The sequence below is a fragment of the Ixodes scapularis genome, unplaced genomic scaffold, assembly GCF_016920785.2.
Source record: "Ixodes scapularis isolate PalLabHiFi unplaced genomic scaffold, ASM1692078v2 ptg000943l_1__unscaffolded, whole genome shotgun sequence".
NCBI classification, from domain to species: Eukaryota; Metazoa; Arthropoda; class Arachnida; order Ixodida; family Ixodidae; genus Ixodes; species Ixodes scapularis.
Window position 1 is genome coordinate 357,561 of NW_024610073.1, and position 26,382 is coordinate 383,942.

A 26,382-nucleotide genomic window follows, 5' to 3' on the forward strand; every position below is an offset into this window, starting at 1 on the left:
GCCATTATCTAGTGTCGCACAGGGAAGCGTGCTCGCGGCGCGGGTCAGTGGGCGCGGTCGGCGGGCTGCTCCAGAAACCGCACTATAACTGGTATTTCCCTTCGCACACCTGCATTTTAAGCGGTATGCAATTACATGGAGTTCTATGGGAGGCCAACCGGTCGTTTAAAAAAGCCGCGTTATACCCGGTCCTGCACTATAAGCGGTTACGTTGTAAGTGGCCTATACTGTATTGCTGCACTTGAATTCTGATTTGTTGATTTGCAAGGCCAGCGCCTCAGCTTTGGCAGTCAAGGTGGGACCATGGATGGGGAAGTTGGCAGCCCTAGCATTCTTTAACCATTTGAGAAGTGCAGTTTCGACTTTGGGATACTTCGAATCCCAGACGCGCTTTCTCTTGCTTGAGAAAATCTTTTGAAAGCTCTTTTGAAACCCTCCCGGCACATCGTGCTTGTTTTTGAGGATGGTTGACAGCGTCGATGCCGGGATGTTGAATTCTTTCACATTTCCAACTTGGCACCTTTCTCCACTTGTCGGATCAGCTTGACTTTCTGTTCCAAAGTCAAACACTTCCGTGCGGGTTTTGGCGGTGCCATCAGCAGTGAAGCAGGTTGCACGCAGCTGTTGTACATGCGGCAGACAAACTGTGCTGCCTTCACAACACAGAAGACGATATCAAAGGCACTGCCTCGATGTGCACGTGATCCGGAAATGCAGCGTCGACTCAAGCAGGCAAACGAATTAAACGATTAGCAAAGAGAACCTGGAGGATGTTGCTAACGCCTCGCTTGTAATGCCCGTCTAGGAACCTTGACAGGTAGCGACGGAGGTTGTCTCGCCTCTGGCCACGACAAGAGAAGAGGGGCAGGAGGAACTCCCCTCTTCCCGGGAATGCCTTTTGTGTGTCGCAGAAGTCGCTACTGTCCCCCTACAAGATTATAGAAGATTAACCCGTCACTCAAAATTCGTACAAAAGCAGCCGCTTCGGTGGCTGGAACGACTAGGCCATCCTCTCTATGTCAGCCTCGCCATAGCTTTGCTCGTCCTGAGACGACCTACGTCACGATTGCGTTGGATGTCACGTGGTCTCCGCTGGGCCTTCTCCAGCGCTTGCCAGAGTGGGCAGTTTATAACGAAAAATACAGCCATCAGGCTCAAAATACAAACGTGCGATTGTTATTTACGGATATTCTCGATCATATTCAACCTATTTTTGAGTTGAACACGACGGGAATATTTCAAATTTCGTTGAAGTATCCCTTTAAACAGGTGGGCACCGGCAGGGATGTGCTTCCCTGACTTGATCCTGACGCGAGCTGGGCCACGGGCACCGTGTGAAGTGTCGGGACTGTCGCTCAACACACTGCCCCATTCCTCTGCGCGCAGAGAAGGTGCAATCTTCCGCCTTCTTCGCCCCCATGACTCGACAAGTCGGAATCGAGTAAGAGATGGGCACCGGGCAACGGGCAGGTGCGTCGGGGCTCCAAAGACGTGGGCGCGACGGACACTCCGTAGTCAAGGCACGTGCTCCTCGCGCATTTATAACGGTGAAAGACAGAACACCTTTCGAAGTACTGGCTTTTTGCCCACCTCTTCAAAGGGTTGCACTGGCTTACGTACTGTACTTTCGCCGGATCGTCCTTTCAATAAGCATGTCCAGCCATCGATACACTTCGAATAATCCAGTTCAAATGCATGCACTGCGATAGAGACCGCGTCAAACTTTGAAAAATGCAATAATTCGTAAGGATCGTCCTTCGTAATAAGCATGTCCGGCCGTCAATACACTTCGAGTAATCCGGTTCAAATTGCATGCATTGCGGTCGTGACCCCGTCAAACTTTGAAAAATGCAATAATTCGTAAAAAATGATTTCCTTATAACGAGGGATTTGTGTACTTTGGTAAAAAGCCCAATAAAAAAAACTTGCATGCTTGGTCACTCTGCCAAAAATGTTTACCGTAGTATCCCAAGTCATCGCCCATCCCCGAGCCATCGCCCACCCCATTTTTTGGGCCAATATCGATTTCCGAAAAAACACCGAGTCATCGCCCACCCCTTCAAATACCCCAGTGCGGACTCAGCGATCTGCGGACACTCATCCTACCCGAATGAAGCGGCCGCGAACCTTATAGTTGGAGGACGTCCGTGACAAAGTAAAACGAAGGCGGGAAAGACACTTCTTTTTGTTTACGAATTTTATCCGTGAGCGACCCCAAAGTGGTCGTGTATCTGTGCGAAAAGAAAACGATGGAGATAACAAAATAAGAGTTTGTTAATGTAATTGCGGAGTGTTAGGTCAAAGTCTGTCTCCGCCGAAGTAAGGTCACCGCGAACCCGCTCCTTCTTCCCGCCCATCGCGACCGCGGTTGTGCAATATTTTAGGCAAAGCCAACGCGTAAATAAAGCTTTGTTGGAACGCCCTACACAGACGTTTGCAGAGCGTCCCAATAACCCGCCGTGCACGGACGCACGTATGGACGCACCAAACAAGAAAGTTGCGCAAGCTAGAGCTTGCAATTGACAAGGCGCCCGACTTGGCCCGACGCCAAAGTATTTGCCAACGCGACCGCCGGCTTTCCCAGCATTGCTCTTGGTCGCTTCTTTGGTCCGCTCGCTCGCTCGTTGCGCCTGGTCGGTTTTTCTATTTTCTTGTAGACTTTTCTTTCTTTTTTTTTACTAACTAGGAGAACATAGTGGTGACATTCTTTCACGGAACAAACGTTCGCGCTATATGCAGATCGGCGGTGTTTCTAGCGCGTATGCAAGCAACGGACTTTGCTATAGTAAAATGTTCTTTCGTGAGCATTTTTTTCTATAAAACAATGAAACTAAATCGAGTATTGAGTTTGACATGTATCTCTTGTGCGTCAGCGCTAGATACGCAAAGAAAAATAGGCAATTTTTTTCGCTTTTTTTCAAGTCTTTGTGCTCACCCACCGAGACATGGCCCACCCCACTTTTTTAATGAATTTCAGGCGGTAGGGGGGTGGGCGATGACTCGGGATATTACGGTAAATGTAGTGGTTTTATAGGGTGTGTGAAGCTCTTGTTCAAGTGGTGCCTAGGATAGGGATTTGCGTGGAAACAGATTACGTCACATCATTGTCTCTTTGTGATGTTGTGTGCACTTCCCTTCAGCACCTTCCAGATCCTTTGCTCTGAATTTTCTGGGACACAGAGAGAAGGGAGGAGCGCTTTCCTGCTCTTCCCAATCCTCATTCTAAAAACATTTTTTACACCACCTGTTTCTGCTCCTCCCGTTCCTACATGCTGGGTCAGTAGCTCCGACTGCACTCGGCTTCCACACTGGTCATTGGGGTTCAATCCCTGGCACCGGCTGCCATTTTTCTTTAAGATCGTTTAGCGGTTACGGGCTGACCGACCTACATATTTAATGCTTACGCGGCTCCTGAAGTTGGTTGGCTGGTTTCTCCTAAAATCGGCGTCAAAAAATGCATTACCTCCGAATTGTCGCGACACCAAAGGGTGTTGTCACACGAGGAACAGTAGAGCCCTGCCCCTTCTTATGCGAAGGCACCCCTGGTGTCAATCTTTCAATACCAATTTTAATAAAAAAAGAAATCGGCAGGATTGTAATGTTTGGTTTTTTAGAATGATTATAGCCTAAAGATTGAGACTATTGCAAAAGGCAGTGCCCCTTTAAGCCAGATGGGTCATTCCTGCTGGTTTGGCGGCTCGTCCAGGGCGCCGTGGAGAGATGGAGCAAATACTGGGGTGGGGTTCCCACCTGCATCTCGGCCATGAGCTGGCTGAGTTGTCCTCCGTTGAGCCAGGGCTGGCAGACAAAGTTGAGGGGGTTGGCGGCCACCATCACGTTCACGTCCAGGTAGTCCCCCACGGGGGGCAGGGCAGGGGCCACCAGCGGGGGCAGCTTCGCCTCCCCCTCATCTTCCTCCTCCTCGGCACGCCTGCAAACCCCGCCCCACTCAGCCCAGACCAATCTAGCCCCTAATGAAGTTGCGCTCCACTTTACGTTTCCGATACAGCAGAACCTCAACGATACCTTCTCGGTCTATACTTTTTCAGACGGCCGAGACGTTCGCCCACGCCGGTTCCGTCCAATGCACATACCCAACTCGCACCAACATAGCGCCGGACACCGTTGCAGTGGCCTTCCACCGCATACGCTTCGCACCACCCAATTCATTCTTCTCCGTTAGAATGATTTTGAGCAACTAAGTAAGGGCCCTCACTCATCTCCACAGGTGAGGGTGAGTGAGTTTCTGAACCAAGAAAATTCATGTGAGGACCGTGAGGTCGTGAGGGGTGAGAATGCACGAGGTCGGTGAGTGCCTGAGGGCGGTGAGTATGCGAGGGTGGTGAGGGCCATGAGTGCATGAGGGGCGTGAGGGCCGTAAATGCACGAGGGGCATGAGGGCAGTGAGTGTGTGAGGCGCACGAGGGGGGTGAGTGCGTCAGGGCGTTGAGTGAGTGAGGGCCCTAGGCGAGTGCGTGAGGGGCGAGTAATGCATAGGGGTATGTGCGTTAATTTTCCATTCCCGGTCCTTACGTACGCCATCCGACGCAATCTTCTTTTTGCCCCACTTCACTTGGCTTCCTCAATAATGCACCAAGCTTAGAATGCACTCGCGTGCTTCTGTTTCTCCCGTCCCTCTAATTCCATTTCATGCGGAGTTCCAAGCTGATAATCGTGCGCGATGTTGTGCGCGTCAAGCTTCGCCGCTTTGTATCAGCGTGTGAGGAGCAGCAGCCGATGCGGGGCAGTATTTGAGTTGGCACGATCGGCATCCTCCGGTTGAGATTACAGAACAACCCTTAATCTTAATTTTAAGTAGCAGTTCCGAAAGAAAAAACGTCTGAGTAAACGTGGCAGTTCTCCACAGCCGATAAAGTCTACGTGAAATACACCAATAAACTGCCACGCGAGAGTTGCTTTCCGCCTCGTCCATTGGCCCAAGAAGAGGGTGTTACGTGTTCCCAGATAGTCAGTATCTACTGCGGGCCCTCTAAAAAACAAAGTGACCAAGTTCTACCGTACTAACGATAGAAAAGTGACCTTGAACTAAATCTGCTGGATTCAGCTTGGAGGTTTCGAACATGTTCATTATTGCGGACGACTCATACCCACTCTATTTCCCGCATTTAGCGGTCACAGAACGCATCGCAAGCACCTCGCGAAAACAAACAAACTATGGGAATGCACCACGAGCCCATCCCAGCTGGCATTTCAAGGCCTCGTGGCATAGAAAGACCGTCTGCCCCTCGGCCACCTTGACGACGTGGCGCCGACGGCAGCAACTCTTACCATTCAACCCCCTCCACCTTCCTCTCCAGCGAAGTCTGCGACGACAGCCTCGCCAAGGGCAGCACCCGCTTCGGAGCTCTGTCGTCCAGCCTGAAACCGGCCGGGGCTGTGCAAACATTCTCCCCAATTCCCAAACAGTGGTAGTGCTTAACGGTGCTTGGGATGGGGTTTTTCCTGTTTCGATTCAAGTGCACTGCAAAGGATTACGAATAACGACACCGAGACGAGAAGGACGACACAACACGCAGAAATAGGCATCTGCCATTCGATTCGATGCTCACCTCCACCATGTTAGTTTTTCTAATGCTCTAAAATGAAGAATGATGCCTTGGGTATTCTCAGCTCTCTTGCACCGAACTTCGGCGCTTTGTACCGGCGCTCTGGCGTGAAGCTTCACTGCTTTGCGGCGGCACGCTTGGAGGACATAGCAACGCCTCAGTAGGGCCTTTCACTCGCTGCCGATCGTCCATTTAGTTTTTCTTGTATTGAACATGACGCATTTACTCGCAAAATGAATGCAGCCCCCATAATGGGCATCAATATTTCAACTTTTTTTTTCCCCTAGCGTAATGATGCATGTCCAATTTTCGGCTCCACTAGTCCCGAACTGCATCCAACTCAGCTAGTCACCAGGCCAAATTTCTTTTGCCGCGGCCAGGCCACGTCAAGCCAAGCCAAGTATAGCAGTACACGCTCTCATGGCTGCAAGTGCGTAGTTGCGGGAGTGATCAACAGTGAAGCAGAGCGGCAAGCACACCTAACGCCGCTCTCTTTTAACTGTTGAAACAGAGCGGTGTTCACTCTTGGTGTGGAACACACCTAACGAAGCTGGTGTCGAGGAATTGTCCGGACACGTTTTGCCCACTGGATGCATTGATGTCAACAAACACGCCGTCGCCTGTGGTTTGCTTTCGGACACCGAGTGAAAGGGGTTAGGTCTAAGAACGGTCACACCGCTCTCCGTGCCGAGTGAGCTTCATAGGTCCTTTGGTAAATGTCACGCCAAAAGCGTCCTAAAAATGTTAGCAATTTATAAAGCATGGTTACTGTGGCGCGCCCATGCCCGGTCATGGGTGCACCTCCGTCAGTCGAGTTGTGCCGCAGTACCATGCCGTGTCATGTTAGCATCTAAAATAACATTTTTGCAAAGTGCGTAAATGCAGAAATTTTACCCTGCGTAATAAACGCACTCTCAAATATGTTCATTACACGAGTGCATACGGTAGTTCATTTTAATTTTAAAGGACGGTGCTGGCAAAATAATGTCCAGCTATATTTTAATAAATAAACTAGTCGTATGCTACATTGTTCTATCCAATTCGTCTTATTGAGGATATTTTGTTTTACTAAATGCGAGCAAGCAAAATGTTTCACATGTTACACCCAACATTAGCCCTTTTCCCTGAACTGCTGACCTCCGAGGCAGTGCACCCTTGTAAATTTCCTTACGGCGCAATCCACTTAAAACAATACCGCGTATGACAATATGTCCCTTATACCAATTAATTTTTTCAGAATCGTCAAAAACTGCATTGGTTCCAAGTTAAAAGAAATTACATATAGTGTCACAATCGTCCTTTTCATATCGGGTACAAGGATGGAAATTTGGTACCTACACAGTGTTTTCTACAAAAATCGGCCAAAAAATTGAATATAAAACCATGAAATTCCGCCAAGCGAACGAGGCCTAGGCCCGCTGGAACCAACGCGATTGTGTGCTATGCGAGTAGGCACTACGCCATTAGGTGGCGCAAGCTGCCACCCGATACATAGGCTCACCTCTAGAACTGATTCATCCAATGGGAATGAGCTAAGCTAGTTGGTTATTGTATATCTCGGGCGGAACCAGCTGAGCAAAGAGGAGAAAAAAAAGGCGGTCGGTTCCCTTTTCTCCCTCCCTCCTTCCGTAGTGCAGCTGGTTCCGCCCGAGAAGTTCCTTCGTATCTCTCCTCATTACATAGCAATCCAAATACCATATAGTTTTTAGGCAAACATATTCCAGTGTTCCGTCAAAAAATCTTCTCGTCATTTATTAAATGACTCCTAGTTTCGCTCCCTTTTTACGAGTTCAAACTGCCATCACCCCATGAAATTTGTTTTTCCTCAAAAATATTTTTAGAGAGGCGCACCACTAACATTACGGTGAAGAGCCATTCATTTTATTTTAGGAACCTTTGGTATGGCATGGTGAAGTCCACGTCAGCTGATGCCAGCCGTCGATTAGGCATAGCGTTTCGGAGTGTGAGGAGCCGCCCTCCGGTGCAAAGGGCACAACGGGCCTGCTATGGCACTGGCTCCGATTATTACACGATATTCGCCGTCTCTTCCCTTGCAGCCGGAAAGGCAAACAAGGGGAAGCGGCAGAAAACTTCCTTCTTTCTTTGGACCTAATCGTGTCAGCTATCGTCGCAGGCGGCGTGCTGTGCGGCAAAGAGGCGTTAAGAAGCGACACCAGGTTGTAGTGCGAGAGTTCAACTTCAAAAATCGTTTTCTCGCTTTAAACAAAAATTACTTTGATTAAACTTTCAGAATCAGAAGACAATCGATTGTTCTTCCAAACCCATCATATTTTGTGTTTTTACTTGGACCACCTCAGGGTGAAATGAACGTCTGTTTATGCGCCAAAACACACTTCTTTGCAACTTCAGGATTTTGTTTTACTGCGAGATACTAAACTGAGCGGTTTTAAACATTCTTTACAGATTATACACCTAACCTAACCACAATGTAAGTCGAAAGCCGTGCAAATTAAAGAAAAAGAATATTGTTGAGTATTTCATAACAAAGCTGATTTTTCACCAAATATTGAGTGATACCTAGAATAAAACCACGCTCGCGCCATCAAAAATATTTCAGGGCATGACTACAAACATTGCAACAAAAAGCCATAATTTTTTTATTTTTTTATTAGGGGTGGTCAAGCGCAATGTCTGGGACGTTTTGACATGAAATGACCTATTTGCGTTTTCTGTATTGTATAAATGCCCTTCATGGGCCCTTCGGGTGTAAATAAATAAATGAAATATGCCATCTGTCCGCGGTGTCTCCGAGTCAACCTACACCGCCCGCGTCGCCCGAGAAATGGCGCTATAGATTGCCCGAAAGGGGTTCTTTTTTTATTTTTTTTCTCCATCGAGGCAAGTTTATTTGTTGATATTTTCACTGCATACGTGCACCACTTAGCCGTACCTGCGTAGTAAATCTCGGCACGTCGAGAAAGCCATTTTTGCGGACCACCCAAAGCGTCGATCAAAGCGTTAGTGTACATGCCGCACAACGGCCATGAAACGGCACCGTTTTTAACACACAATTTCACACGAAAAGCATTCGGCTCCAGCATAAAGAAAAGGCAAGTTATAGGCTATGTATAAAGCAGGCAAAAAACAGCCAAGTCCGAGCGACTGCATTTTTGCGTGCGAACGTGCGATTAGAAGAAACAAACCTGCTTCAAGAACATTTCAGTCCGCCATGAAGGAAGGATTACTCACAATCTCTTCAAGGAATGGCTCGGGAAGTTTGATGGCGCTACCGAAAAGCACAAGAGGAAAATGATTCTGGACAATGGCAATGCCACCTGCCCCAAAGCAACATGCGTTGAGCCCCCAACACGTAGTGGCCCCCTTGGGCACCGGAGTCAACTCTGAGGCCTCGTACGTTGCTGGTCGTGAAGGCTGACTCTACCAAAAGCCAAATGTACCGGGTGAACCAGTGTTCTAGGAAGGAACCAAGAAACAAGCTGCGGCTTGCGGGGCAGATAATGTTGTTACACAGAAACTACCCGAAATGGTGGAGGAAGCACAATGAGCCGCCGAGCAACGACGGTATCGACAGCGGCCCACCTTGGGTGCCTATGCGAGTAGTGCACTCTAAAGAACTGGTGCCAGCATACGCACCAGATTTGTCCAGCTTCTGCAAGCATGGATCAGTCACTTAAGGCTCAACACAGTTTCATTTCATGGCTATTTAAAGGCTCCTAAATTAGGCTCATATTTTACAACCGAGCTGCTTATGGTTGCCCCCTTTAATTGTTTTTTATTTATTCATACTTCACCCCTCTTTTTGTTTTTCTTTGTTCATACTTGCTACGACCAGTGGGAAGTTTTGTGTCGACATTTGAGGACGCATTTTTCCCAGACCCTAGCGTATAACAGCTTCGCTGTGAAATGCATCCGCAGATGTTGACAGAAAACTCCCCATTGATTGTGGCAAGTATGAACAAATAAATATAGAAAAAGGGGGCAACCAGCGTTAGTCAGCCTTCCTTGACATTAATAGATAGTGAGGTCCTGATCCCTTGTTATCTCTAGGCATCATCCTCGAGGTCGTCCTAGAAGTCATCCCAGAAGTCGTCCTTGAGGTCGTCCCCGAGGTTGTCCTAGAATTTGTTCCCAAGGTCTTCCTAGAAGTCAGCCTTGAGGTCGTCCAGAGGTCATCCTAGGTGTCGTCCTCTAGGCGTCGTCCTTGAAGTCGTCCTAGACGTTGTCCTCAAGGTCAACCTAGACGTCGTCTTCCAGGCGTCGTTCGAGGCCGTCCTAGACATCGTACTATAGGCGTCGTCCTCAAGGTTGCCCTTGAGGTCGTCCTAGAAGCTGTCCTTGAGGTCGCCCTCTAGGCATCGTCCTAGACATCGTAAAATACAGTCTAAATGCAGACCTGGTTGCAAGAGACATTTGGATTTAACATACCAATTTGGGAAGTACAGTTGGTTTCCCTTTACGCACCATTGACTCAACTTCCTATCTGCATTCAACATACTCCTTTTACAACAGACCGAAATTTTGGTCAAAATAAAGGTCTGTAATAAGGAGCATAGACTGCAACAGCTTCACTGGCCCTCCATCTTCATGTGAAGTGGAAGGGCTCTACAATTTTTTAAAGGACAGTCTGTTGAAAAGATCGGGTTTTAAGGTTTTGCTAATATTGTTATAAGTGGATTGCACCGTTGTATTACCGTATTTTCGCGAATGGGGAAGAAAGTTTGCATGCGAATCTAAGCACCCCCCCATGCAGAGGCGAGCGGGCTCGTGACGTCCGCGCGCCTCTCCAGTCCAGCCGTACTAGCCGTGCTCGCCGTTGCTGCGATCCTACGCTACACGACAGATGGCGGCACAGGGCGTCAAAAAGCGGTTGAAAGCAACCCTGATAACGCTATCAGCATGTTGTCACATGGGCCTGGTATCGGCAGCGCTCGGCAGGTTTCGCTTTCACGGACATTGTCTCTGAAAGCGAAATTCACTGTCTCCGTCAATTTGTTTTCTTTAAATGTTTGCAAAATAAAATGGTATTTCTCACACCCGTCTCGTCGTCATGTCGCAGCGAAAAGATTCGAAAAATCTAGAATGACCACCGCCCCGGTGGTCATTCTAGATTTTTCGAATCTAAGCACACCCCCTCATCCCCCCTTCCCCTTTTTTATATTTTTTTTTCGCTTTTAGTGGGGGGGAGGCCGCCGCAAAGCGGGGGACGTTGCAAAGCAATGGCCTGCAAGGCTGCGCAACCATCCCGACATGTGGGTGCGAATATTTTGGTAAATACTAATTGCAGTCCCGAGAGTGGAGAGCCTCGTTGGATGGGCAGCGAATGCGCAACTAGGCTAACACAAATTTTATTCGCGGAATACGCAACTCGGGGGTCGGACAGTGCGAGACGAACGACCATTTCCTTCTTGCCAAGGCAGCGGGGGTGGCAAATACTCAGTGTTGGCGGTCCCCAGAGAGAGAACGAGCGAGAGCTACGGAAACGCGTGAGTGGACGACACGTCGGTCGTTTTGTAGGGGTTAGATCTAGTAGAAGCGTTTGTTTCTCTTTATATGCAACGCCGGTGTTTTTGTACATAATGAAGCTAAAGGAACTACCGTATTTGCATGAATATAACGCAAGGTTTTTTCGAAATTACGTGCTACAAAACGCACCTCGCATTATATTCGGAATCGAGTTCAGCCACGGGGCGTGCGAGTCTGGAGAAAGCCAGAGGAGAAAGTCATCCCTCCGGCTCAATGCAAAAGGTCCAATGGAAAAAGAAGTGCGTGTGGAGGGGCATTTTCTAGCCATTGGGCCACGTGAAGGGGCGAATAGAAAACATAAAAAAGCATTTTTATCGCTTCTGTGTTTTTACAACGCGCGCGCGCGCGCGCCATGCGGGCACCGGCCAATTCGAGCCAAGCCAAGCCGGGCCAAGTCAAGTCAACACAAGCCAAGCCAAAACCACCGACCGCGTTTACGCAATCGTGCAACACGAGGCATTTGTTTACGAAGAGGGACCGGAACAAGAAGTGTGATCGTGTATCGGGTTCAGCTGTCTTTTCTCTGCCTGCGCATTGTTTAGTTTTTGCTCCAGAGTGGTCTGGTGTTTGTGTGTTGGTGCTTCTGCTTCCGCGCCTTGTTTGGATTGTGGGCTGCCGAGGAGCTCCCATGGAAGAAAAAAGAACTACGTGACAAGCAGGTGCAGTGCTGCTGCTTATCTGCGTAGTCGCCAAGTGGATTGTAAACGGAAGGACCTGAGCAGTGAGGATGAGTGCTGCCAAAACATAAACTGATATTTCTTCCATTTCCATTGACTTTTCACTTCTGCTATGCCCCCGAGTGCGAGAAATTGACGCGGCATCGGTTCGCGTTATAATAGTAATAACATTTCTTTTTTTTCTTTTTGGGGGCATCAAAAACTGCCCTCGCGTTATATTCGTGGTCGCATTATATTCGTGCAAATACGGTATGTACAGACTTTAGAAGCAAAGCTTTGCCGCTTTTCTGTGCAAAGTGGCCAAAATGTACGGGACGATGAAAAGGAAAAGCCCGTGGCCGGAGGCCCACCTGTCAGCCTGCAGAGAGACGGCCAGGGAGGCGTTGATGGAGACCAGCTCGTTGTGGGGCTCTGTGCGCTTGAAGAATGCGACCAGAGTGGGACGGTCCTCCCGGGCGGGGCTCATCACCTGCACCCAGAGACCCGCTGCACTCTCCGCCTCCTGTCCACTTACACTCCATACCTCGGTTATTTTAATGCTACCCTCTAATCCAAAAATTTTGTCCGTCCATCTCAAATTAGCGGGGAAACTGATATCATGTGAACAAATTCAGTTTCCCCGCTAAATTTGGCGGGAAACTTTGTGGCTCACATCACCCAATGTCGTGTGACCTACAGACGCTTTCGGTTTAAAATAAGCAAATGAAAGAACTATCCCTTCTTAAAGACTCCATTTCATGTATATAGAACTTTAAAGGGCAACTGAAAAAAAAAATGTTTTTTTTTTCTTAAACAGCCTAATTGGGACAAGCATGTCACAAAAAAAAAATCTTCTGCGAAAAAAAACAACTTGTTTAGCAACATTTACGTTACAGGACATAATTGAGTCAGAGTCCCAACCTCTATATATTTAAAACTCCCGCTCTTTCGACCCGTGCGGAGAAGTACACCCCACCCCTCGCTCTTGAATTGACTTGACTGCGGAATTGAACGACGTACACAGCGTCTCGACTTCTGGTGAGTCTTGTCAAAAACACGCCGCGGAGGACGACTGCCAGAACGAACATGGTGCACCTCCCGAGCCTTCAGCACGGTCGAACGACACCCGCTGGTAATTGAACTACAGCTGTTCTTCGTTAGGCGGGACAAAGGACTGCGTCGCTGCTATCTTCTCGCCCACTTCTACGAATTGGCCAGTGAATGGCTCGGGTGTTACCCAACTGCCTCGATTTGTCAAGACTGAAAGAAAAAAGTGCTGCCAACTAATGCCGACGGCCAACGAGTGCGTCAGCTGCCTGCAAGTTCCGGAGGTCGCCCCCGAGGCCGCCGCATCACGGATCACGCCAACTTTTTCGGTGGCATCCTAAACCGTCGTGCTCCAGATCGCCTACCGGATGAGGGCACTGAGCTAAATGACATGAGCTGGTGTGAAGCTTGTTTTATAGGCAAAAATAAAATCAGCGACTTCACTCGATGAGAGCAATCAGCTGATTCTTGCTTGTCCTTTGGGAACTAAGACTGCTTGGACGGTTATATTGATTAGGCCAATGAGAACTTCTCTCAAGGAAAGAGTGTAGCGAGTTTAATTAAGACACATGGTTTAAATATTTAGTCATAAACTGAAATAGAATCGCATGCTGCACTCAATAGGAATCTCGCTTTTTCTTCAGCTGTTTTGTAATAACCTGACTGTGCGAGGTGCTCATTTTGGACCCACAGGTACTAGGCCGCCACCGCAATTTCACAAGAAACTCGGTATACCAAACAGCGGTGGGGATAAAAGGTGGAAATTTCACTCGGCCACCATGGCTCAATAAAAAAACATTTTGGACGTCGCAAGCTCTAGAGAGAATAATACTCGTCAAGGCGGGTTGACACTTTACAGGTGGGAAGGAACCAGTACACTCCACACTCAATTCAAACAACTTTACGTAAGATGGTTCACAAGCCGAGAAAAAAAATCTGTCGGCTAAAACAGAATTTGGACGTCCAAAGGTTTCTGCGGACAGCTGTCACGTAATAACCTGGCTGTGCCAGGTTTTTGATGCGAAAGCATTAACTGTCTCATGGAGCAAGTCGACGTCAATGGCTTCGAAACCATGCAAAACGGCACCTGAATGAAACCACGCACGAAGCTAGCCTTTGGCATTTTTTACACTTTGGTCCCATTGACTGGCGCGCTTCGACGAGGCTCCCACTGGTCGCTGTGCGTCAGTTTATGTTATGTCATCCTGACTGTCTCATCACGCTGTTGTGTTATCAGTGATCACCGCGTTCCGCCTCTTATCGGTTGTAGGGCGCGTGGGAATATATACGGTGCATGGAATAAGCCACGGGATTCGCTCTGCTGGAAACTACGTTGCTGTGTGTTCCTTCCTCACACAACAAGGCACACGACAGTTTGATCGCTCACCGGTGGCGCTGCGTGTCCGTGAGGCAGCGGCTCCACCGTTCCACGCCCAGGATCAGCGCGTTGCACGCCGCAGATTAAAGAAGGAAGCGAAAAGCGGTGCGTGTACTTTCGCATTCACAATTCATTAGAAGTGCTTAGGTGTATCCCCACGAGAAAGAGATAGCGTCTTCGGCGAGCAAACAAAGATGCCATTTACGTAACAGCTGTGTCTCAGTTGCAGACGTTTGGTGCACCTGGTGCAAATCTCGAAGGCCTCCGGAGCGAAATGACAAGAACATACCTGGACACATTTGTCGCCACACGAACGCCTGACTGCCTCCAGCCAAATAGCTTTGAGTTTGTCATATTTTGGGGTGACATGGCTGCTGGAAGACTCACTGTCGCGGTCACTTATCTAGCAGCACTTTACAGAGCAACAGCCCCGCTTTACAGAAGCTGACATCGCAAAAAGAAAGAAAAGCAAGGAGTAAAACGAAAGTAACAAACAACTACCATCGTACATCAAGCGTCACATCCATGAAAGCTAGTCTCTCACTGCCCCCTCTTTCCACTCGTCGCACTATCTCCCGTCTCTGTTTATTCCATAAAATTTACTATGCCAATTCACTCTTGAAAGAACAACTAATCAGTGCTCCCATCTACGTATCCTCTCGCCTCGATCACTGCTGCAAAGTTGGTATACCCACTTCCATTTCAAATTTTTTTCAAATCTTTCATCCCAAAAACATCTCGTGATTGGAACGGCCTTCCCTCACCCATTGCGTCCATTGGCGATTTTGTCCTCTTTAAAGAAGCTTTAACAAGTTACTATTCATGATCTGTGCCGGACTAACCATTTTCAGCGTTTTTTGTACTTCCGTTGCCCACCCCCTCTGTAATGCTTCGGCCCTGAGGGTATAATAAATAAATAAATAAATAAATAAATAAATAAATAAATAAACTGCTGAAGATGGCAAAGCTTCTGTATATTATGGTATGAATCCAAACGAAATTGCCCGTCTTATAAATTTTTCGTAAAGAATACTAACTCTCATTACATGGGTTATTCTTTGAACGTAAAAATATGTCGCTCAAAAGGAAATTACAACATACCACGAAGGTTTAACAACCAAGATCTAAGCTGTAAATCAAACTTTTAGCCAATGAGAAGTATAGCAGCCACTCCGTGACGTATAATACCCACTCTGTGGCGCACAATTTAAAACGGACGAAATTGCCGCAAACTAAAATCAGTCTCCCGCAATCAATATTGCTGTAATTTTTTTTTTTCGCGGTAAAATTGTTTTGTAACACGCTTGTCCCAATTAGGCTGTTTAAATAAACACACTTTCTTTGCAGTTACCCCTTAAACAATTTTTTTTTCATTCTTACTATTTATTTATTTCATTTCATTAATTTAATATTCTATTATTTTCATCTCGTGGCCACGAATTTAAAAAATTCTTTCCAGATCAGCTGCGCTCAGGGGCCATGCACCAAACCAACTTGGAGCTTCGACATAACCGTCTCTGCCAGCACATCACTCGTTTCTGACCCTCGTTCCCGACGCTTGTTTGTGACAACCTTCTCGTATAAAAGGACTGGTAAAACATGCATTAAAAGACAAACTAGCCGATAAAGGCCACGAACCTACGGCAAATTGACTGTCTGCTGGGCTCCAAAGGAACACCAAAGAAAACTCTGCAGGGTTGGTGCCACCTCGAGTTCACCGAGACCCAGCTAAGGGGTATTCATACGAGGGAGAAATCCCGGGGATTTCTCCCCGACACGCGCGCATCACGAGACGAAAACACGAGGCTTCTATATAATGCAAAGAACAACGTTTTCGTCGCGGGATGCGCGTGCCGTGGAGAAATCCCCAGGATTTCTCCCTCGTGTGAATATTCCTTTAGTAACACGGATCACTTCGACGTGCGTATCGACACGTCCTCTGTACAGTGCTCTCTTCCAGTACGACGCCAATGGAAAAGGCACCTACCTCGTCACCATTGCGCCAAAGAACGCTGTGGGTACTCGAGTGTCTTTTTAGATTCCAGTTGGGGATAGTAAGCAGACTTTTGAATTCATAGTATTACAGCTACTCCGACGGCGTGGCACTCTGGTGTTTTGCTTTGAAACCAACATACAAACAGAGGCACCGTCCCGGACGTGGAGGAACGTGGGCTAACCTTGACGAGCAGCTCCAGGTCCGGGGGCACCAGCTGGGTGAGCCGCACAGTTGCACTCTCCGTCCACGGATGCACCTCCCCCAGGCGGCACGCCAGGGCCTGCGGAGGACGGCGCTCGCTCTGACGAGAAAACCCGTTGGGAGGAACCCGGCTGACTGACAAGACGCCGGACGAGTCCTTCGCAAAACCCTCGCACCCATCTAAACCTGTGCAGGACCTACGGGTCGCGTCATTTCAGAATAATTCCGACGCGAAAGGTGCTACGTTCGCTTTACGAGTATTAACCGATTCGCTACCGAAGTTGGAGAACCGCCGGGCGTGTCGTCAGGGGCCATATTGCCAAAGCCAGCGTTGGGCTGCATGAATTTGTTTGGCGTGCTACGTACACTTGGGACAGTGCAGTTAGATACATTGCCAACAGATGGCAAGAGTCATTCTCTTCACTGTGTAGAAAGGCTCAAGTGAGGGCGGGTGCAACTGCTAGATCGGGGATCACGGGACATGGACGCCATTTAATTGCTAAATTTTGCTGGGAGTCTATGGGGCAAAGGGTCGTTTTATTTCCTAACTCAGGTCATAAGAGCCCATTAAGGTGCTTGAATAATTTACACACGGTATAAATGATTACTTTTCCATAGCCACCAGCTTTGTTGCGATAGGTTAAGTATTTTTTTAACGCGAAAAATGGTAAATTCCGCCATCTTGGACGTTGCTGCTTGTCTGGCAACCCTGCTTTCTCCTCTCGACGTTTGCAATTCCCGGAGCGAGGAGGAAGCGAGAGAGGCTGCGCCAAGGCGTTCGTTGCTTGCAATGGGAGGCGAGAGGAGGAAAGGCGCATGGAGCAACAATGTTGCAACAAAGCGGGCGTCTGCTCTCGTGCAGGCAACATTGGGGCCTTTCCTCTCCCGAATCCTCTCCCTCAGGCACTGCCATTGAATTGCAAACGCTCTCCAGGTTTTGAGTTGCGCCCACCCTCACTTGAGCCTCCCTATCACTGAGTTTGTTTGAGCTTGTTTTTGTGTGTGACGCCTTTCCTGCTTGATCGCTGCCTGCTTGGAGAAGATGGCAGCGTCCAGTGTACGGTGTGGCATTTTTGACGATGAAATCATAGATACCCTTTTCGACAGAGATGATGACGTCTGGTGAAGATGGTGAGTTTTCGGGGTCTTCTGTCGACGACGAGAGAAATTCCGACAGCAGTTGAGTCTGAATCGCAACAGGAAAGCACTGGTTGTGCAACGCCTAAGCGACCGAGGAACAATTGCTTTGGGATCTGTGATACAAGGAAGAATCTGGGAGGGCCTGATGATTTGTAGACTCGATAAACTACTTGAGCATGTATACAAACATGTTTTCTTGTTTCCTGCACCGAGTCTTACTGTAAAAGCTTATTATACAAGCGACAGTCATGCCTAGTGTGGCCCTGTTTTAGGGGGGAAATCCCGTGGCACGGACGACCCGGCAGCGCGCATGGTAGCCAATAGGCTAAAATTTTTCTAGGCCTCCCTTAAACATTCCTTTTTGGCGACGCTCGTGGTGACAAAGTTTACTAGGGCGGAAACTGGCTGAGTTTCGAGACCGGTAAGCAGTCCAAGGACCGAAGCTTCGCGTGCACGTGTCGAAAAACTCGGACTCCTCCGCTCCCGACCCAAAATGCCATCTGCCGCCACCAGAGCGACGCGGCCAGTTTTCCAGAAGAGAATCGGACGGCGACTCCCCACAGAGAGCGGAGCGTGCATAGATTTGAAACGAGCAACGCCCACAAGTTTCCTGGCCGCAGGTGCTATAGTTTAGTCTGGTAGCGCACGGCAGGCACAACCGACCGCAGTTCCCGCTCCAATGTTCCACAGTTTCGAATGCGGGGAGCTCAGGCAATCTAATTTTGTTCCATCGCAATCCAAGGAACGGGCAGTTTCCGCAATTTCGGGTTTGGGATAACTGGGGCTTGCTCCTTGTGGGCCGTGAATACGAGGGCATTGACGATCGTAGCCGGCAGCGATGAAGCGCTAATTTACCCATCCCTAAACTTCCCATTGGAAATTTCCAGAGCCGCGCAATAAATCGAGACCTCGACAGGCGCTTGCGGAGCCCTGAGGTGGCAGTGGCTCTCTGTCGTTCCACCAGAACATGGCAGACCCTACCTGCCGAAAGACCCAGCCGCACCTTTGCCAAGAACATTACATAACCCACGAGGCTCATCTCACAGCCTGCCAGCTGCAACACCCTGACCCACATTTCTAGGAAAGTAATAAATTCAAAGTTTGTTAGCTCGCAAAAGCCAATTTTTATTTCCAAATTCCAAAGAAACAAAACTCTCAGCCTCTCTGGTGAAGAAGAAAGACCAGCAAAGCAGTGCTGGGAACAAATTGCAGGCCACAAGTCGGCAAGCCAGAGTGGAAAGGCTGGAAAGGTTGCGTCATCTAAGAGGGATGGCGGCAACCAGACAACCTGCAAGCCAGTTGTCTGGTTGCTGCCGTCGCACATAAATGGCTGTAGCTGTGCGGAGTTTCGTGTCATCATTCGTTTGCTGACGGACACGGTACTAGGGAAACTAGCCCTTCAACAGCTCAGCTGTAAAAAAGTTTGTGCGAGTAAATATGGTACATTTTAGATGTGGAGCATCTCTTGCTCGGGTCTATGTCCCGCGGCGTCGTTGTCCGCACTCACACTACGCATGCGCAACTCTCCTCCTTCCCTCTCTCCAACAGCTGCGCGTTACTCTCTCCGCTCTCTCTCTCTACCAGCTGCGTGCACTTCACGTGCGTTCGCTTCTACTCACACCGCGCACGCATGTGCAACTCTCCTCCTCTAGTCTCCTTTCCTTCAAGTGTGATTATAAGCAGCGGTAGCGCGCTGCACGCGTTCAAGGGAAGGAAGTGGCCGAGTGGGCTAACGTGTCTCAGCTCGGAGCGTGGAGCGAAAGCTTGCGCTGGGAACCTCCTGGGTTCGATCCCCGCCGCCCCCGCCCGTCTCGATCTGGATGAATTTCGTACCGGCACGCGTTCGTGTGATCACTACTGCGTGATGCACGTTAAAAAATTACACCATCTTCCCGAGGGGAACCATGGGGTGATGCGGAGCATCGCGGAGTTTCCAACAACGTTCACGCGATGTGTGGTAACCAACGCAAGTTAACAACATAATAACACGCAAGTTAACAACGTAATAACATGCAAGTTAACAACGTTACTAACAATGTTATTAACAACGTTACTAACACCGTTAATAACGATCCGCGATGCTCCGCATCACCCCATGGTTCCCCTCGGGAAGATGGTGTAATTTTTTAATCTTCATTAGCACAAAATGACGTTGAGCAATATTTGAGCCACTAGATGTAAATTGAGCCAAGAGCCTACCACAATAATCTCGTATCCATTTTGAATTATTTCACGCAGCGAATATCGAATATACCAAATTGTGTCCCATCGTCGCATAAAAAGGCAAGAGCTCTTCCGACCTGTGCAGGCACAGCATCGAGGCACGCCTAGATCAGAGAGTGGTTTCAACTGCTCGATTGGGCTCACGTGGTTTGAGGGCCGCGTTTGCAATACCAGCTGCGAGGAGGAGGCCTCTCCGTGCAACGCCCGTGCATGCAACCCGCCTGCAGTCCCGTGGTCCAAGCCCTGTCTGGGCCCTCCAACACACCTGGTGGGGAAGACGGGCCACGCTGTCCCCAAATGCCTCCAGGTCGTACAGGCTGCCAGGCTCCACCCAGAGTTCCGTCCCCAGGTCGACGCACCTCACGTGCACCTGGACAGAACGCTCTCGTCTCGGCATTCAACCAAAACACAGCCTACTGCCCCACTACGAAAATCCAAAAAGCAAGTGTTCTCGCGTCCTTACGTAGCTACTGTCCTCGACCCGGTGAATTGCTCGTTTTCAACACGCCCATTCACTCCCGCAAAGGTGAAACGGCGCTTTCCACGAGCTGTTTCCACTCGGTAGTTTCATTAGCTGTTGCTAGCAGCCTTCCATTCACCCACTTCTCCAATCACTTCAAATTTGAATACACATCCTGTTAGGACCACTTATAACCGAGTTAACGGGAATCTGAAATCGCCTTGCTATATACGTTCCTTCGTTATAGACCGACACGCAGGCTTGACATCGTGGAGCTGCGGCAGCGCAGTGATCGCACCGGAGTCGAGTGGTGTGGGCAGAAGGGCGCACGTTTCACATCGGAGTCGTAGCATTTCAGAATGCCGCAAAGCTGTGTAGTCGTTAATTGCATCGAAAGGTACAGGAAAAGTAGAGGAGCGAGTTTCCACAAGTTCCCGGCGGACTCTGAAAGGCGCAGAAGGTGGATAATATCCGTGGATCGAAAAAGAATAGTCGCCTCGTGCAGGTGAGAGTTTGTGCGGCAAGCACAGTGATGTGATTGGCCTAAGCCATTTTGGAGCACCTTTTGGAGCAGCCAGAACAGTGTTTTGGAGCAGCAAATGTGGACTTTGGAACAGCCAAGACAGTGTTTTGGAGCAGCAAAAGTGGCTTTTGGAGCAGCCAAAACAGTGTTTCAGAGCAGAAAAAGTGACTTCTGGAGCATATAATCTTAGAAAAATAAATATTTGTTTTAAGTGCTGGACAAACGAAGGCCACTTTTTGTGTTGTGTTGTGATGTGACGTGTTGGGGCGGAACTCGCTGCTTGTGTTTGTGATGCTGAGACATCCCACAAGTATAGGAGGTATTCACTGGACGCCATATTTGTGGGTGCTGTTTAGAGCGCATGCTCAGAACGAGTTCAAATTAATAGCCTGCTAAGACTGGCAACCTTGATGGTGCTAAATGCACGCTCCAAAAGGACCGCGGAAACTCGCCGTCAGCACGCGCTCAGCAGCAGCGCACACGGATATGGCCGCAAGTGAATACAAAGCTGTAAGCATTGCCGAAAAATTTAAAAAAAAAACACTTGCTATCGTTTTACTGGTTCCCGACGTGGCAGATTTTTATAAAAAGTAAGCAAACCTAAAACAATGAATTGCAAACGTCCCGGCTGGTGATCTCGTGCAATCATGCTCACATGCACGTGAGGGAAACTTCGGCAGGCTTGCAGTTACACGTGATTCGCCGCACGAGCGGAGACAACGGCTGTTCGACCGAAACCGAAACCATGCCACTCCGCGCACCGTCGCCAACTGGTTCCCAAAATAGTATGCAAAATGTAACTGTCCAGCATACGACAATAAAAAGTCCAGCGGCGCGTGCTTGGCAGGCCGGCAGGCGAGGTACAGGCTAAACAAACAGGAAAAAAGAACCTGAGAGTATCGATGCAAGACATTACCAATCAAGGTCAGAAAGTTCTTGGAGCGCTTTGTGCAACGACTAAACTCGAGACAAACAAGCGCGCTGTGCGGGTTCAGCGTGCAGACATTGCCTTCGTTGCTTTAGCTCGCTTCCCGTCATCAACTTTCTTTCGCGAGAGATTTTTCACGTACCGGGGTCCCTCTCGAAAGAAAGCCCACCGAGAGAAACCTAGGTAATCAAAACTTCGCCAAACATTAATTGAGTTAAAGAGGAATTTTTATAGCAGCGTATGATTTAAACAAGAGCATGAATGTCGATGCCTTTCATTTTAGAAAGCGCCATATCTGCAGCGACGTGGGGACGGCAACACACGATGTCGCGCGACCACGGCGACTGTGGTCGCGCGAGCGCTTCAGCTCACAAAGTAACTCTCGCCACGCAAAAACGTGGTTTTGTTTCACAGCATGACGGCATGGCTAGAACCCGGCACACTAACGTCGGAGCGTCCGCACACGCCCACGTCTATCGCTAAAAAAAAGTAAAAAAAAAAAAAAAAAAAGGAAAAGGCGCGAGACAATATTCCCGAGACGACGAGAGCGCGAAACGCAAGACGACGCGGGAAAAATCATGCAAGATCAAATAGACGATTGATTCAGGGTACTTCGTGTCGGGCGGCGTCTTTTGCCACCTAGCTCATGCATGCTCAATTACGGTTCTTAGTTTCGTTTTCGAAAGGCGACCAAAAATGCTCCTTTGGCGCAGGCTTGGCGCAGATTAGCCATATTTCGGTGAAATGTAGCAGGATGTAGCAAGGTTAGCCCCTTGGCGCAGTTTGGCGCAATTGGCGCAGCAATCACATCACTGCAAGCACTTTCATGAAGGCAAGTGTGGCCTCCATTTCGATCCCTGTCCCTAGGCTCACTTACGTGCAGGGAAACCGTCGTCCGGTCGAGACCACCCAGATTTTGTTCCCACGGTGCTCGCGCACAAAGCACCGGCAAGCGCTTGTCGGTGGCTCGCTACGCCCGTGCTACCAAGCGGAAGGAGATCCGCGGCCAAACAAACAAAGCGTTACCGCTTGTCGTGCTTTGTGGTCCCGAGAGTTGAGAAAAATATTGTACCTTAACTCGAAGGATGCTGTGTGTATTTAATCACTTAATAAATACACTTCCGCAGACCGACGGTCTGCTAATCCCGCCGGCAGCGCCTGTACGGAGCGTGTCGACAGCTGCGACGGCTGCCGCGGAGGACGCCAGTGGTGGACGGCAATGTTTACGTTTATGCGCACTTCGTCGAGGATGGCGGCACGCTTTTGGTTGGAGGAGATCGCCTTCGTCTTTCCCGTCGAGGTGCCCGCGGTGACAAGACTCGCCATTGTTGAGTGGCGACGATTCGCCGGATTGGTGCTTGAGCGAAGCTAGACTTCTACGTAGACAGCGACCACACCAACCAGCGACGCCGACATGCAACACGAAGCCAACAAAGAATCGTGCACGGCACCGAGTTTGCGCTCAAGTTTGTGCTTCGTCAGCGTAGAGAGTGTATATTTTAGAGAGAAGGGGCAACTGCTCAATCGGAGTCACGTGGTTTGTGGGTCACATTAGCAAAACGAGCTGCAGTCTGCAAGGGGGCAAAAGCAACGTCTGCAAATGTGTCTGCCTCTCCACCCGGTTTCCGTGCCACGCAAGGCATGAGATAACCAAATGCAGGCGACCATGCTCCAATCTGCCCAGGAGGCATCTGCCATTGAATTGCAAATGCTCTCCATAGTTGCAGTTGTTCTCTCTTAGATCTAGGCTCTCTCGGTCGGTACGTTGTCGCTGGGGCTACGAACGCCCCCATCGGCATGCCGCGACAACTTCCCCGCGTGCGATGCGGAAAAGCCGCTTCCCAGACAAGGAGCAGACGGCGATGCAGAGGTTGCGCCCACCCGCTTTTGCAGCAGCCCGTTTGGGCGGCCGCTCGGTTGCGGCAGCAAAGTGTGGTGGTCTATGACTTGATAAGCTTTTTGAATTTGATTATTTTTAGATTATAAAGGGTTTCTTGGCTATATCTGTGGACACCCCTCAAGTTCCTGCACAAAAAACAGACACGAATACACTGAAAAAGTGCAAATGAGAATGGGAAAACGTGATTGCTTCGCTATACAGTCAAATGCCTCCATGACGAAGTCTCCAGGAATGTGAAAATTCATCGTTATACAGGTCACCACGTTCATTGGAATGTGCCCCCCAATCTAAAAAGGCAGGATCAGCATACTGATTGAAAGCAACCTTTATACCAAAGCACCAAGATATCTACTCTCGAAGTGGCTTTGTTGCTCTTGTAGGAGCGGGAGCACTAGCACTGACAGCAATACTGTAGCTGCCATGAACCATAGCAGCACGGTCGGCCATGCACTCGACCATGTGTGCATGGTACAGCTGCGGTGCAGCGAGGATGGGGTGGGGTGCACAACAGAGCCGGCTGAGCCCTTTTTCACGTACGTTTGGCACAAAGAGGAGGTCTACTGATTTTGCTTAGATCCTTGTTTCCTCCACCACATATTCTCGCCCCAAGCTAGTGCAATTTGGGAACCTTGGATCCCCACCGAGATCGGGGCGTCGGCTCAACAAATGCCGAGACAGCATAAAAATGCTTTCCCTTTTTAATATACAGTTGAACCTCGATGTAACGAAGTCGGTAAAATTCGCAATTTACTTCGTTACATTGAAATTTCGCTAAATCGAAAGTTGGCTTTAGCATGCGAAAAAAAAAAATTCCGAAACATTTTACGGGTATGAAAACTCACCGAAAATGACATTTATTTAGGGGCAAAGTAGTCCGCGAGTTTTGCTTGCGCCTTGTCCGACAGTAGCAGCGGCGTCGGCGGCGTCATACGGCGTTCGAGCGCCCAGAGCGCTTGCACGGCATCTTGCTGCCCATGCGACGCCGGGTACCTCCTCAGTACGTCCATTGCGTTGAGCACTTCCCGAGTGCTCGTGATCTCGGCAGTTTCTTCCGGATGGCGTCCAAAACGTTTGCTTTCTCATCCAAAGAAAGAACTTTACGTTTCCTTATGGCAGCAAGCACGTAAGTGAACCGCCTGGTTAAAAAATAAAGCTGTTTAGTTTAGGCGGTGCCAATGTTTCCAACCTACACAGCACCTAGAGCCACTAAATGAGCTGCGCTTAGAGTATCGGCACTCCGTTCCCCGACATTGTTGTGGGCGCCGCCATTTTGGGGCTTGTGCAGAGCAGACGCAACTGCCAATCGTCATGATTTCAAAGTGCGACTTCCTCAGCATTAGATTCGGTGTTAGGAAGCTTATGTAATGTTGCATTGCTCTGTAGCGAACTGTTGAAACATTTGTGGAGGGCGAAAAAGCGTTTCCTGTGATTTCAGATAAAGCTCCAGAGAACTGGCAACCATGATTTTAAGCCACAATATGGCCAAGTGTCGTTACTCTGAAGCGTAGCTTATTTAGTGGCACTAACAGCACCTACACAGCACTCTTGACCGCACAGTTTACTTGCCCCCTTGCGCCCACAGTGTGCTTGCGCCTTTGCTTTACATCACGCTCGCAAGACGATAATCGGTCTTTTCGGTCTTCTCCTAGATGGCACTGCCCGTGCGGTCGCGCGGTCGCGCCATCACGTCCCTCCCCCGCTGAAGTTGGCTCCCGCGCTACCCGCGGTACAGTGGACTATGATGATCAGTGAATGTCAGTGGTGATGCTGTTATGCCGTGTTAACTTTTTGCTCGGCATTTTCTGGCCAGCCTCGCGGAATCCGCTTTGCCGCATGCCTCGCCGGCGCTACCGGCGCCGCATCCTCGGGCAGCCTAGGAACGTTGGAAGGCCTGTCCCCGTGAAGTAACCTATCAAGCGCTCGCGTTTGCGCATAATTTTTTTTTTTAACCACAATTTTTTTGCGAAGTTGTTTTTTAGAGTTGATTTATTTATTTCCTTCTATGGCAATGGCGCTTCGTTATATTGAAATAGCAGCAAAATAGACTTCGTTATATAGGGACTAAAAATACATGGGGTCTATGGGCAAGAAATTATGAAAAATAAAATACTTCGTTAAATCGAGGATTTCGTTACATTGAAGTTCGTTATATCGAGGTTCGACTGTATATACAGTAAACTTCGGTTAATTCGACCTCGACGGGACCTTGAAATTCGGTTGAAATAATTATCCGAATGATCGAGTTAAAAAAAGGAGAGGAAAAAAATAGGTTAAAATTAAGCTTTCTTTTATTATCCAAAGTACTCGCAGACGTTACAAAGGGGGAAACAGCGCCAAAGGTATGGAGGACAAAGAACGAGGAACACACAGACCGAGCACTGACTGACAACTGGCTTATTTCTGGAAAACCACCTACCGGCATTAAAACATAAAGATACATCGGACCATCGCCTAAGGGCACGTGTCACAGTCATCCAAAAACATGATTTCCTTGTTGCAGAGTGCAATCGAGAAAGCACTGACGCACTCATCCTCGAAATGTACAAAGCCTCGAAGATTTTGTCACCAGCTGACTGTGCTGAGCAACAATCGTCCTCTTCTCCAAAGGAGGGGAGCATCTATCACAATGAATGGCTAAATTACCCAAAGGCCAAGATCTTATCGAAAGTGCGTGTCCTCTGAGCCTATCATTGATGCATCTCCCTGATTGGTCAAAGTACATTCTCCTACATGACAACTAAATTTTTTGACACGTGCCCTTAGGGCACGTGTCAAAAACGTATGTTTGTCTGCGTTTTTATGCAGGTAGGTGTTTTCCAGAAATAAACCAGTTGTCAGTCAGCGCTCGGTCTGTGTGT

The 26,382-nt window shown here is 48.9% G+C and overlaps 1 protein-coding gene across 1 annotated transcript in view; it reads right to left on the reverse strand.

The window, feature by feature from the left end:
* The window catches only part of LOC121834279 (tudor domain-containing protein 7A-like), a 157,077-nt gene that overhangs the window by 30,045 nt on the left and 100,650 nt on the right, over nt 1-26,382 (reverse strand). The window contains 5 exon segments of the mRNA XM_042288040.1: nt 3,751-3,931; nt 5,290-5,379; nt 12,100-12,218; nt 16,331-16,429; nt 19,979-20,083. Coding sequence (XP_042143974.1) covers nt 3,751-3,931; nt 5,290-5,379; nt 12,100-12,218; nt 16,331-16,429; nt 19,979-20,083 — 594 coding nt within the window.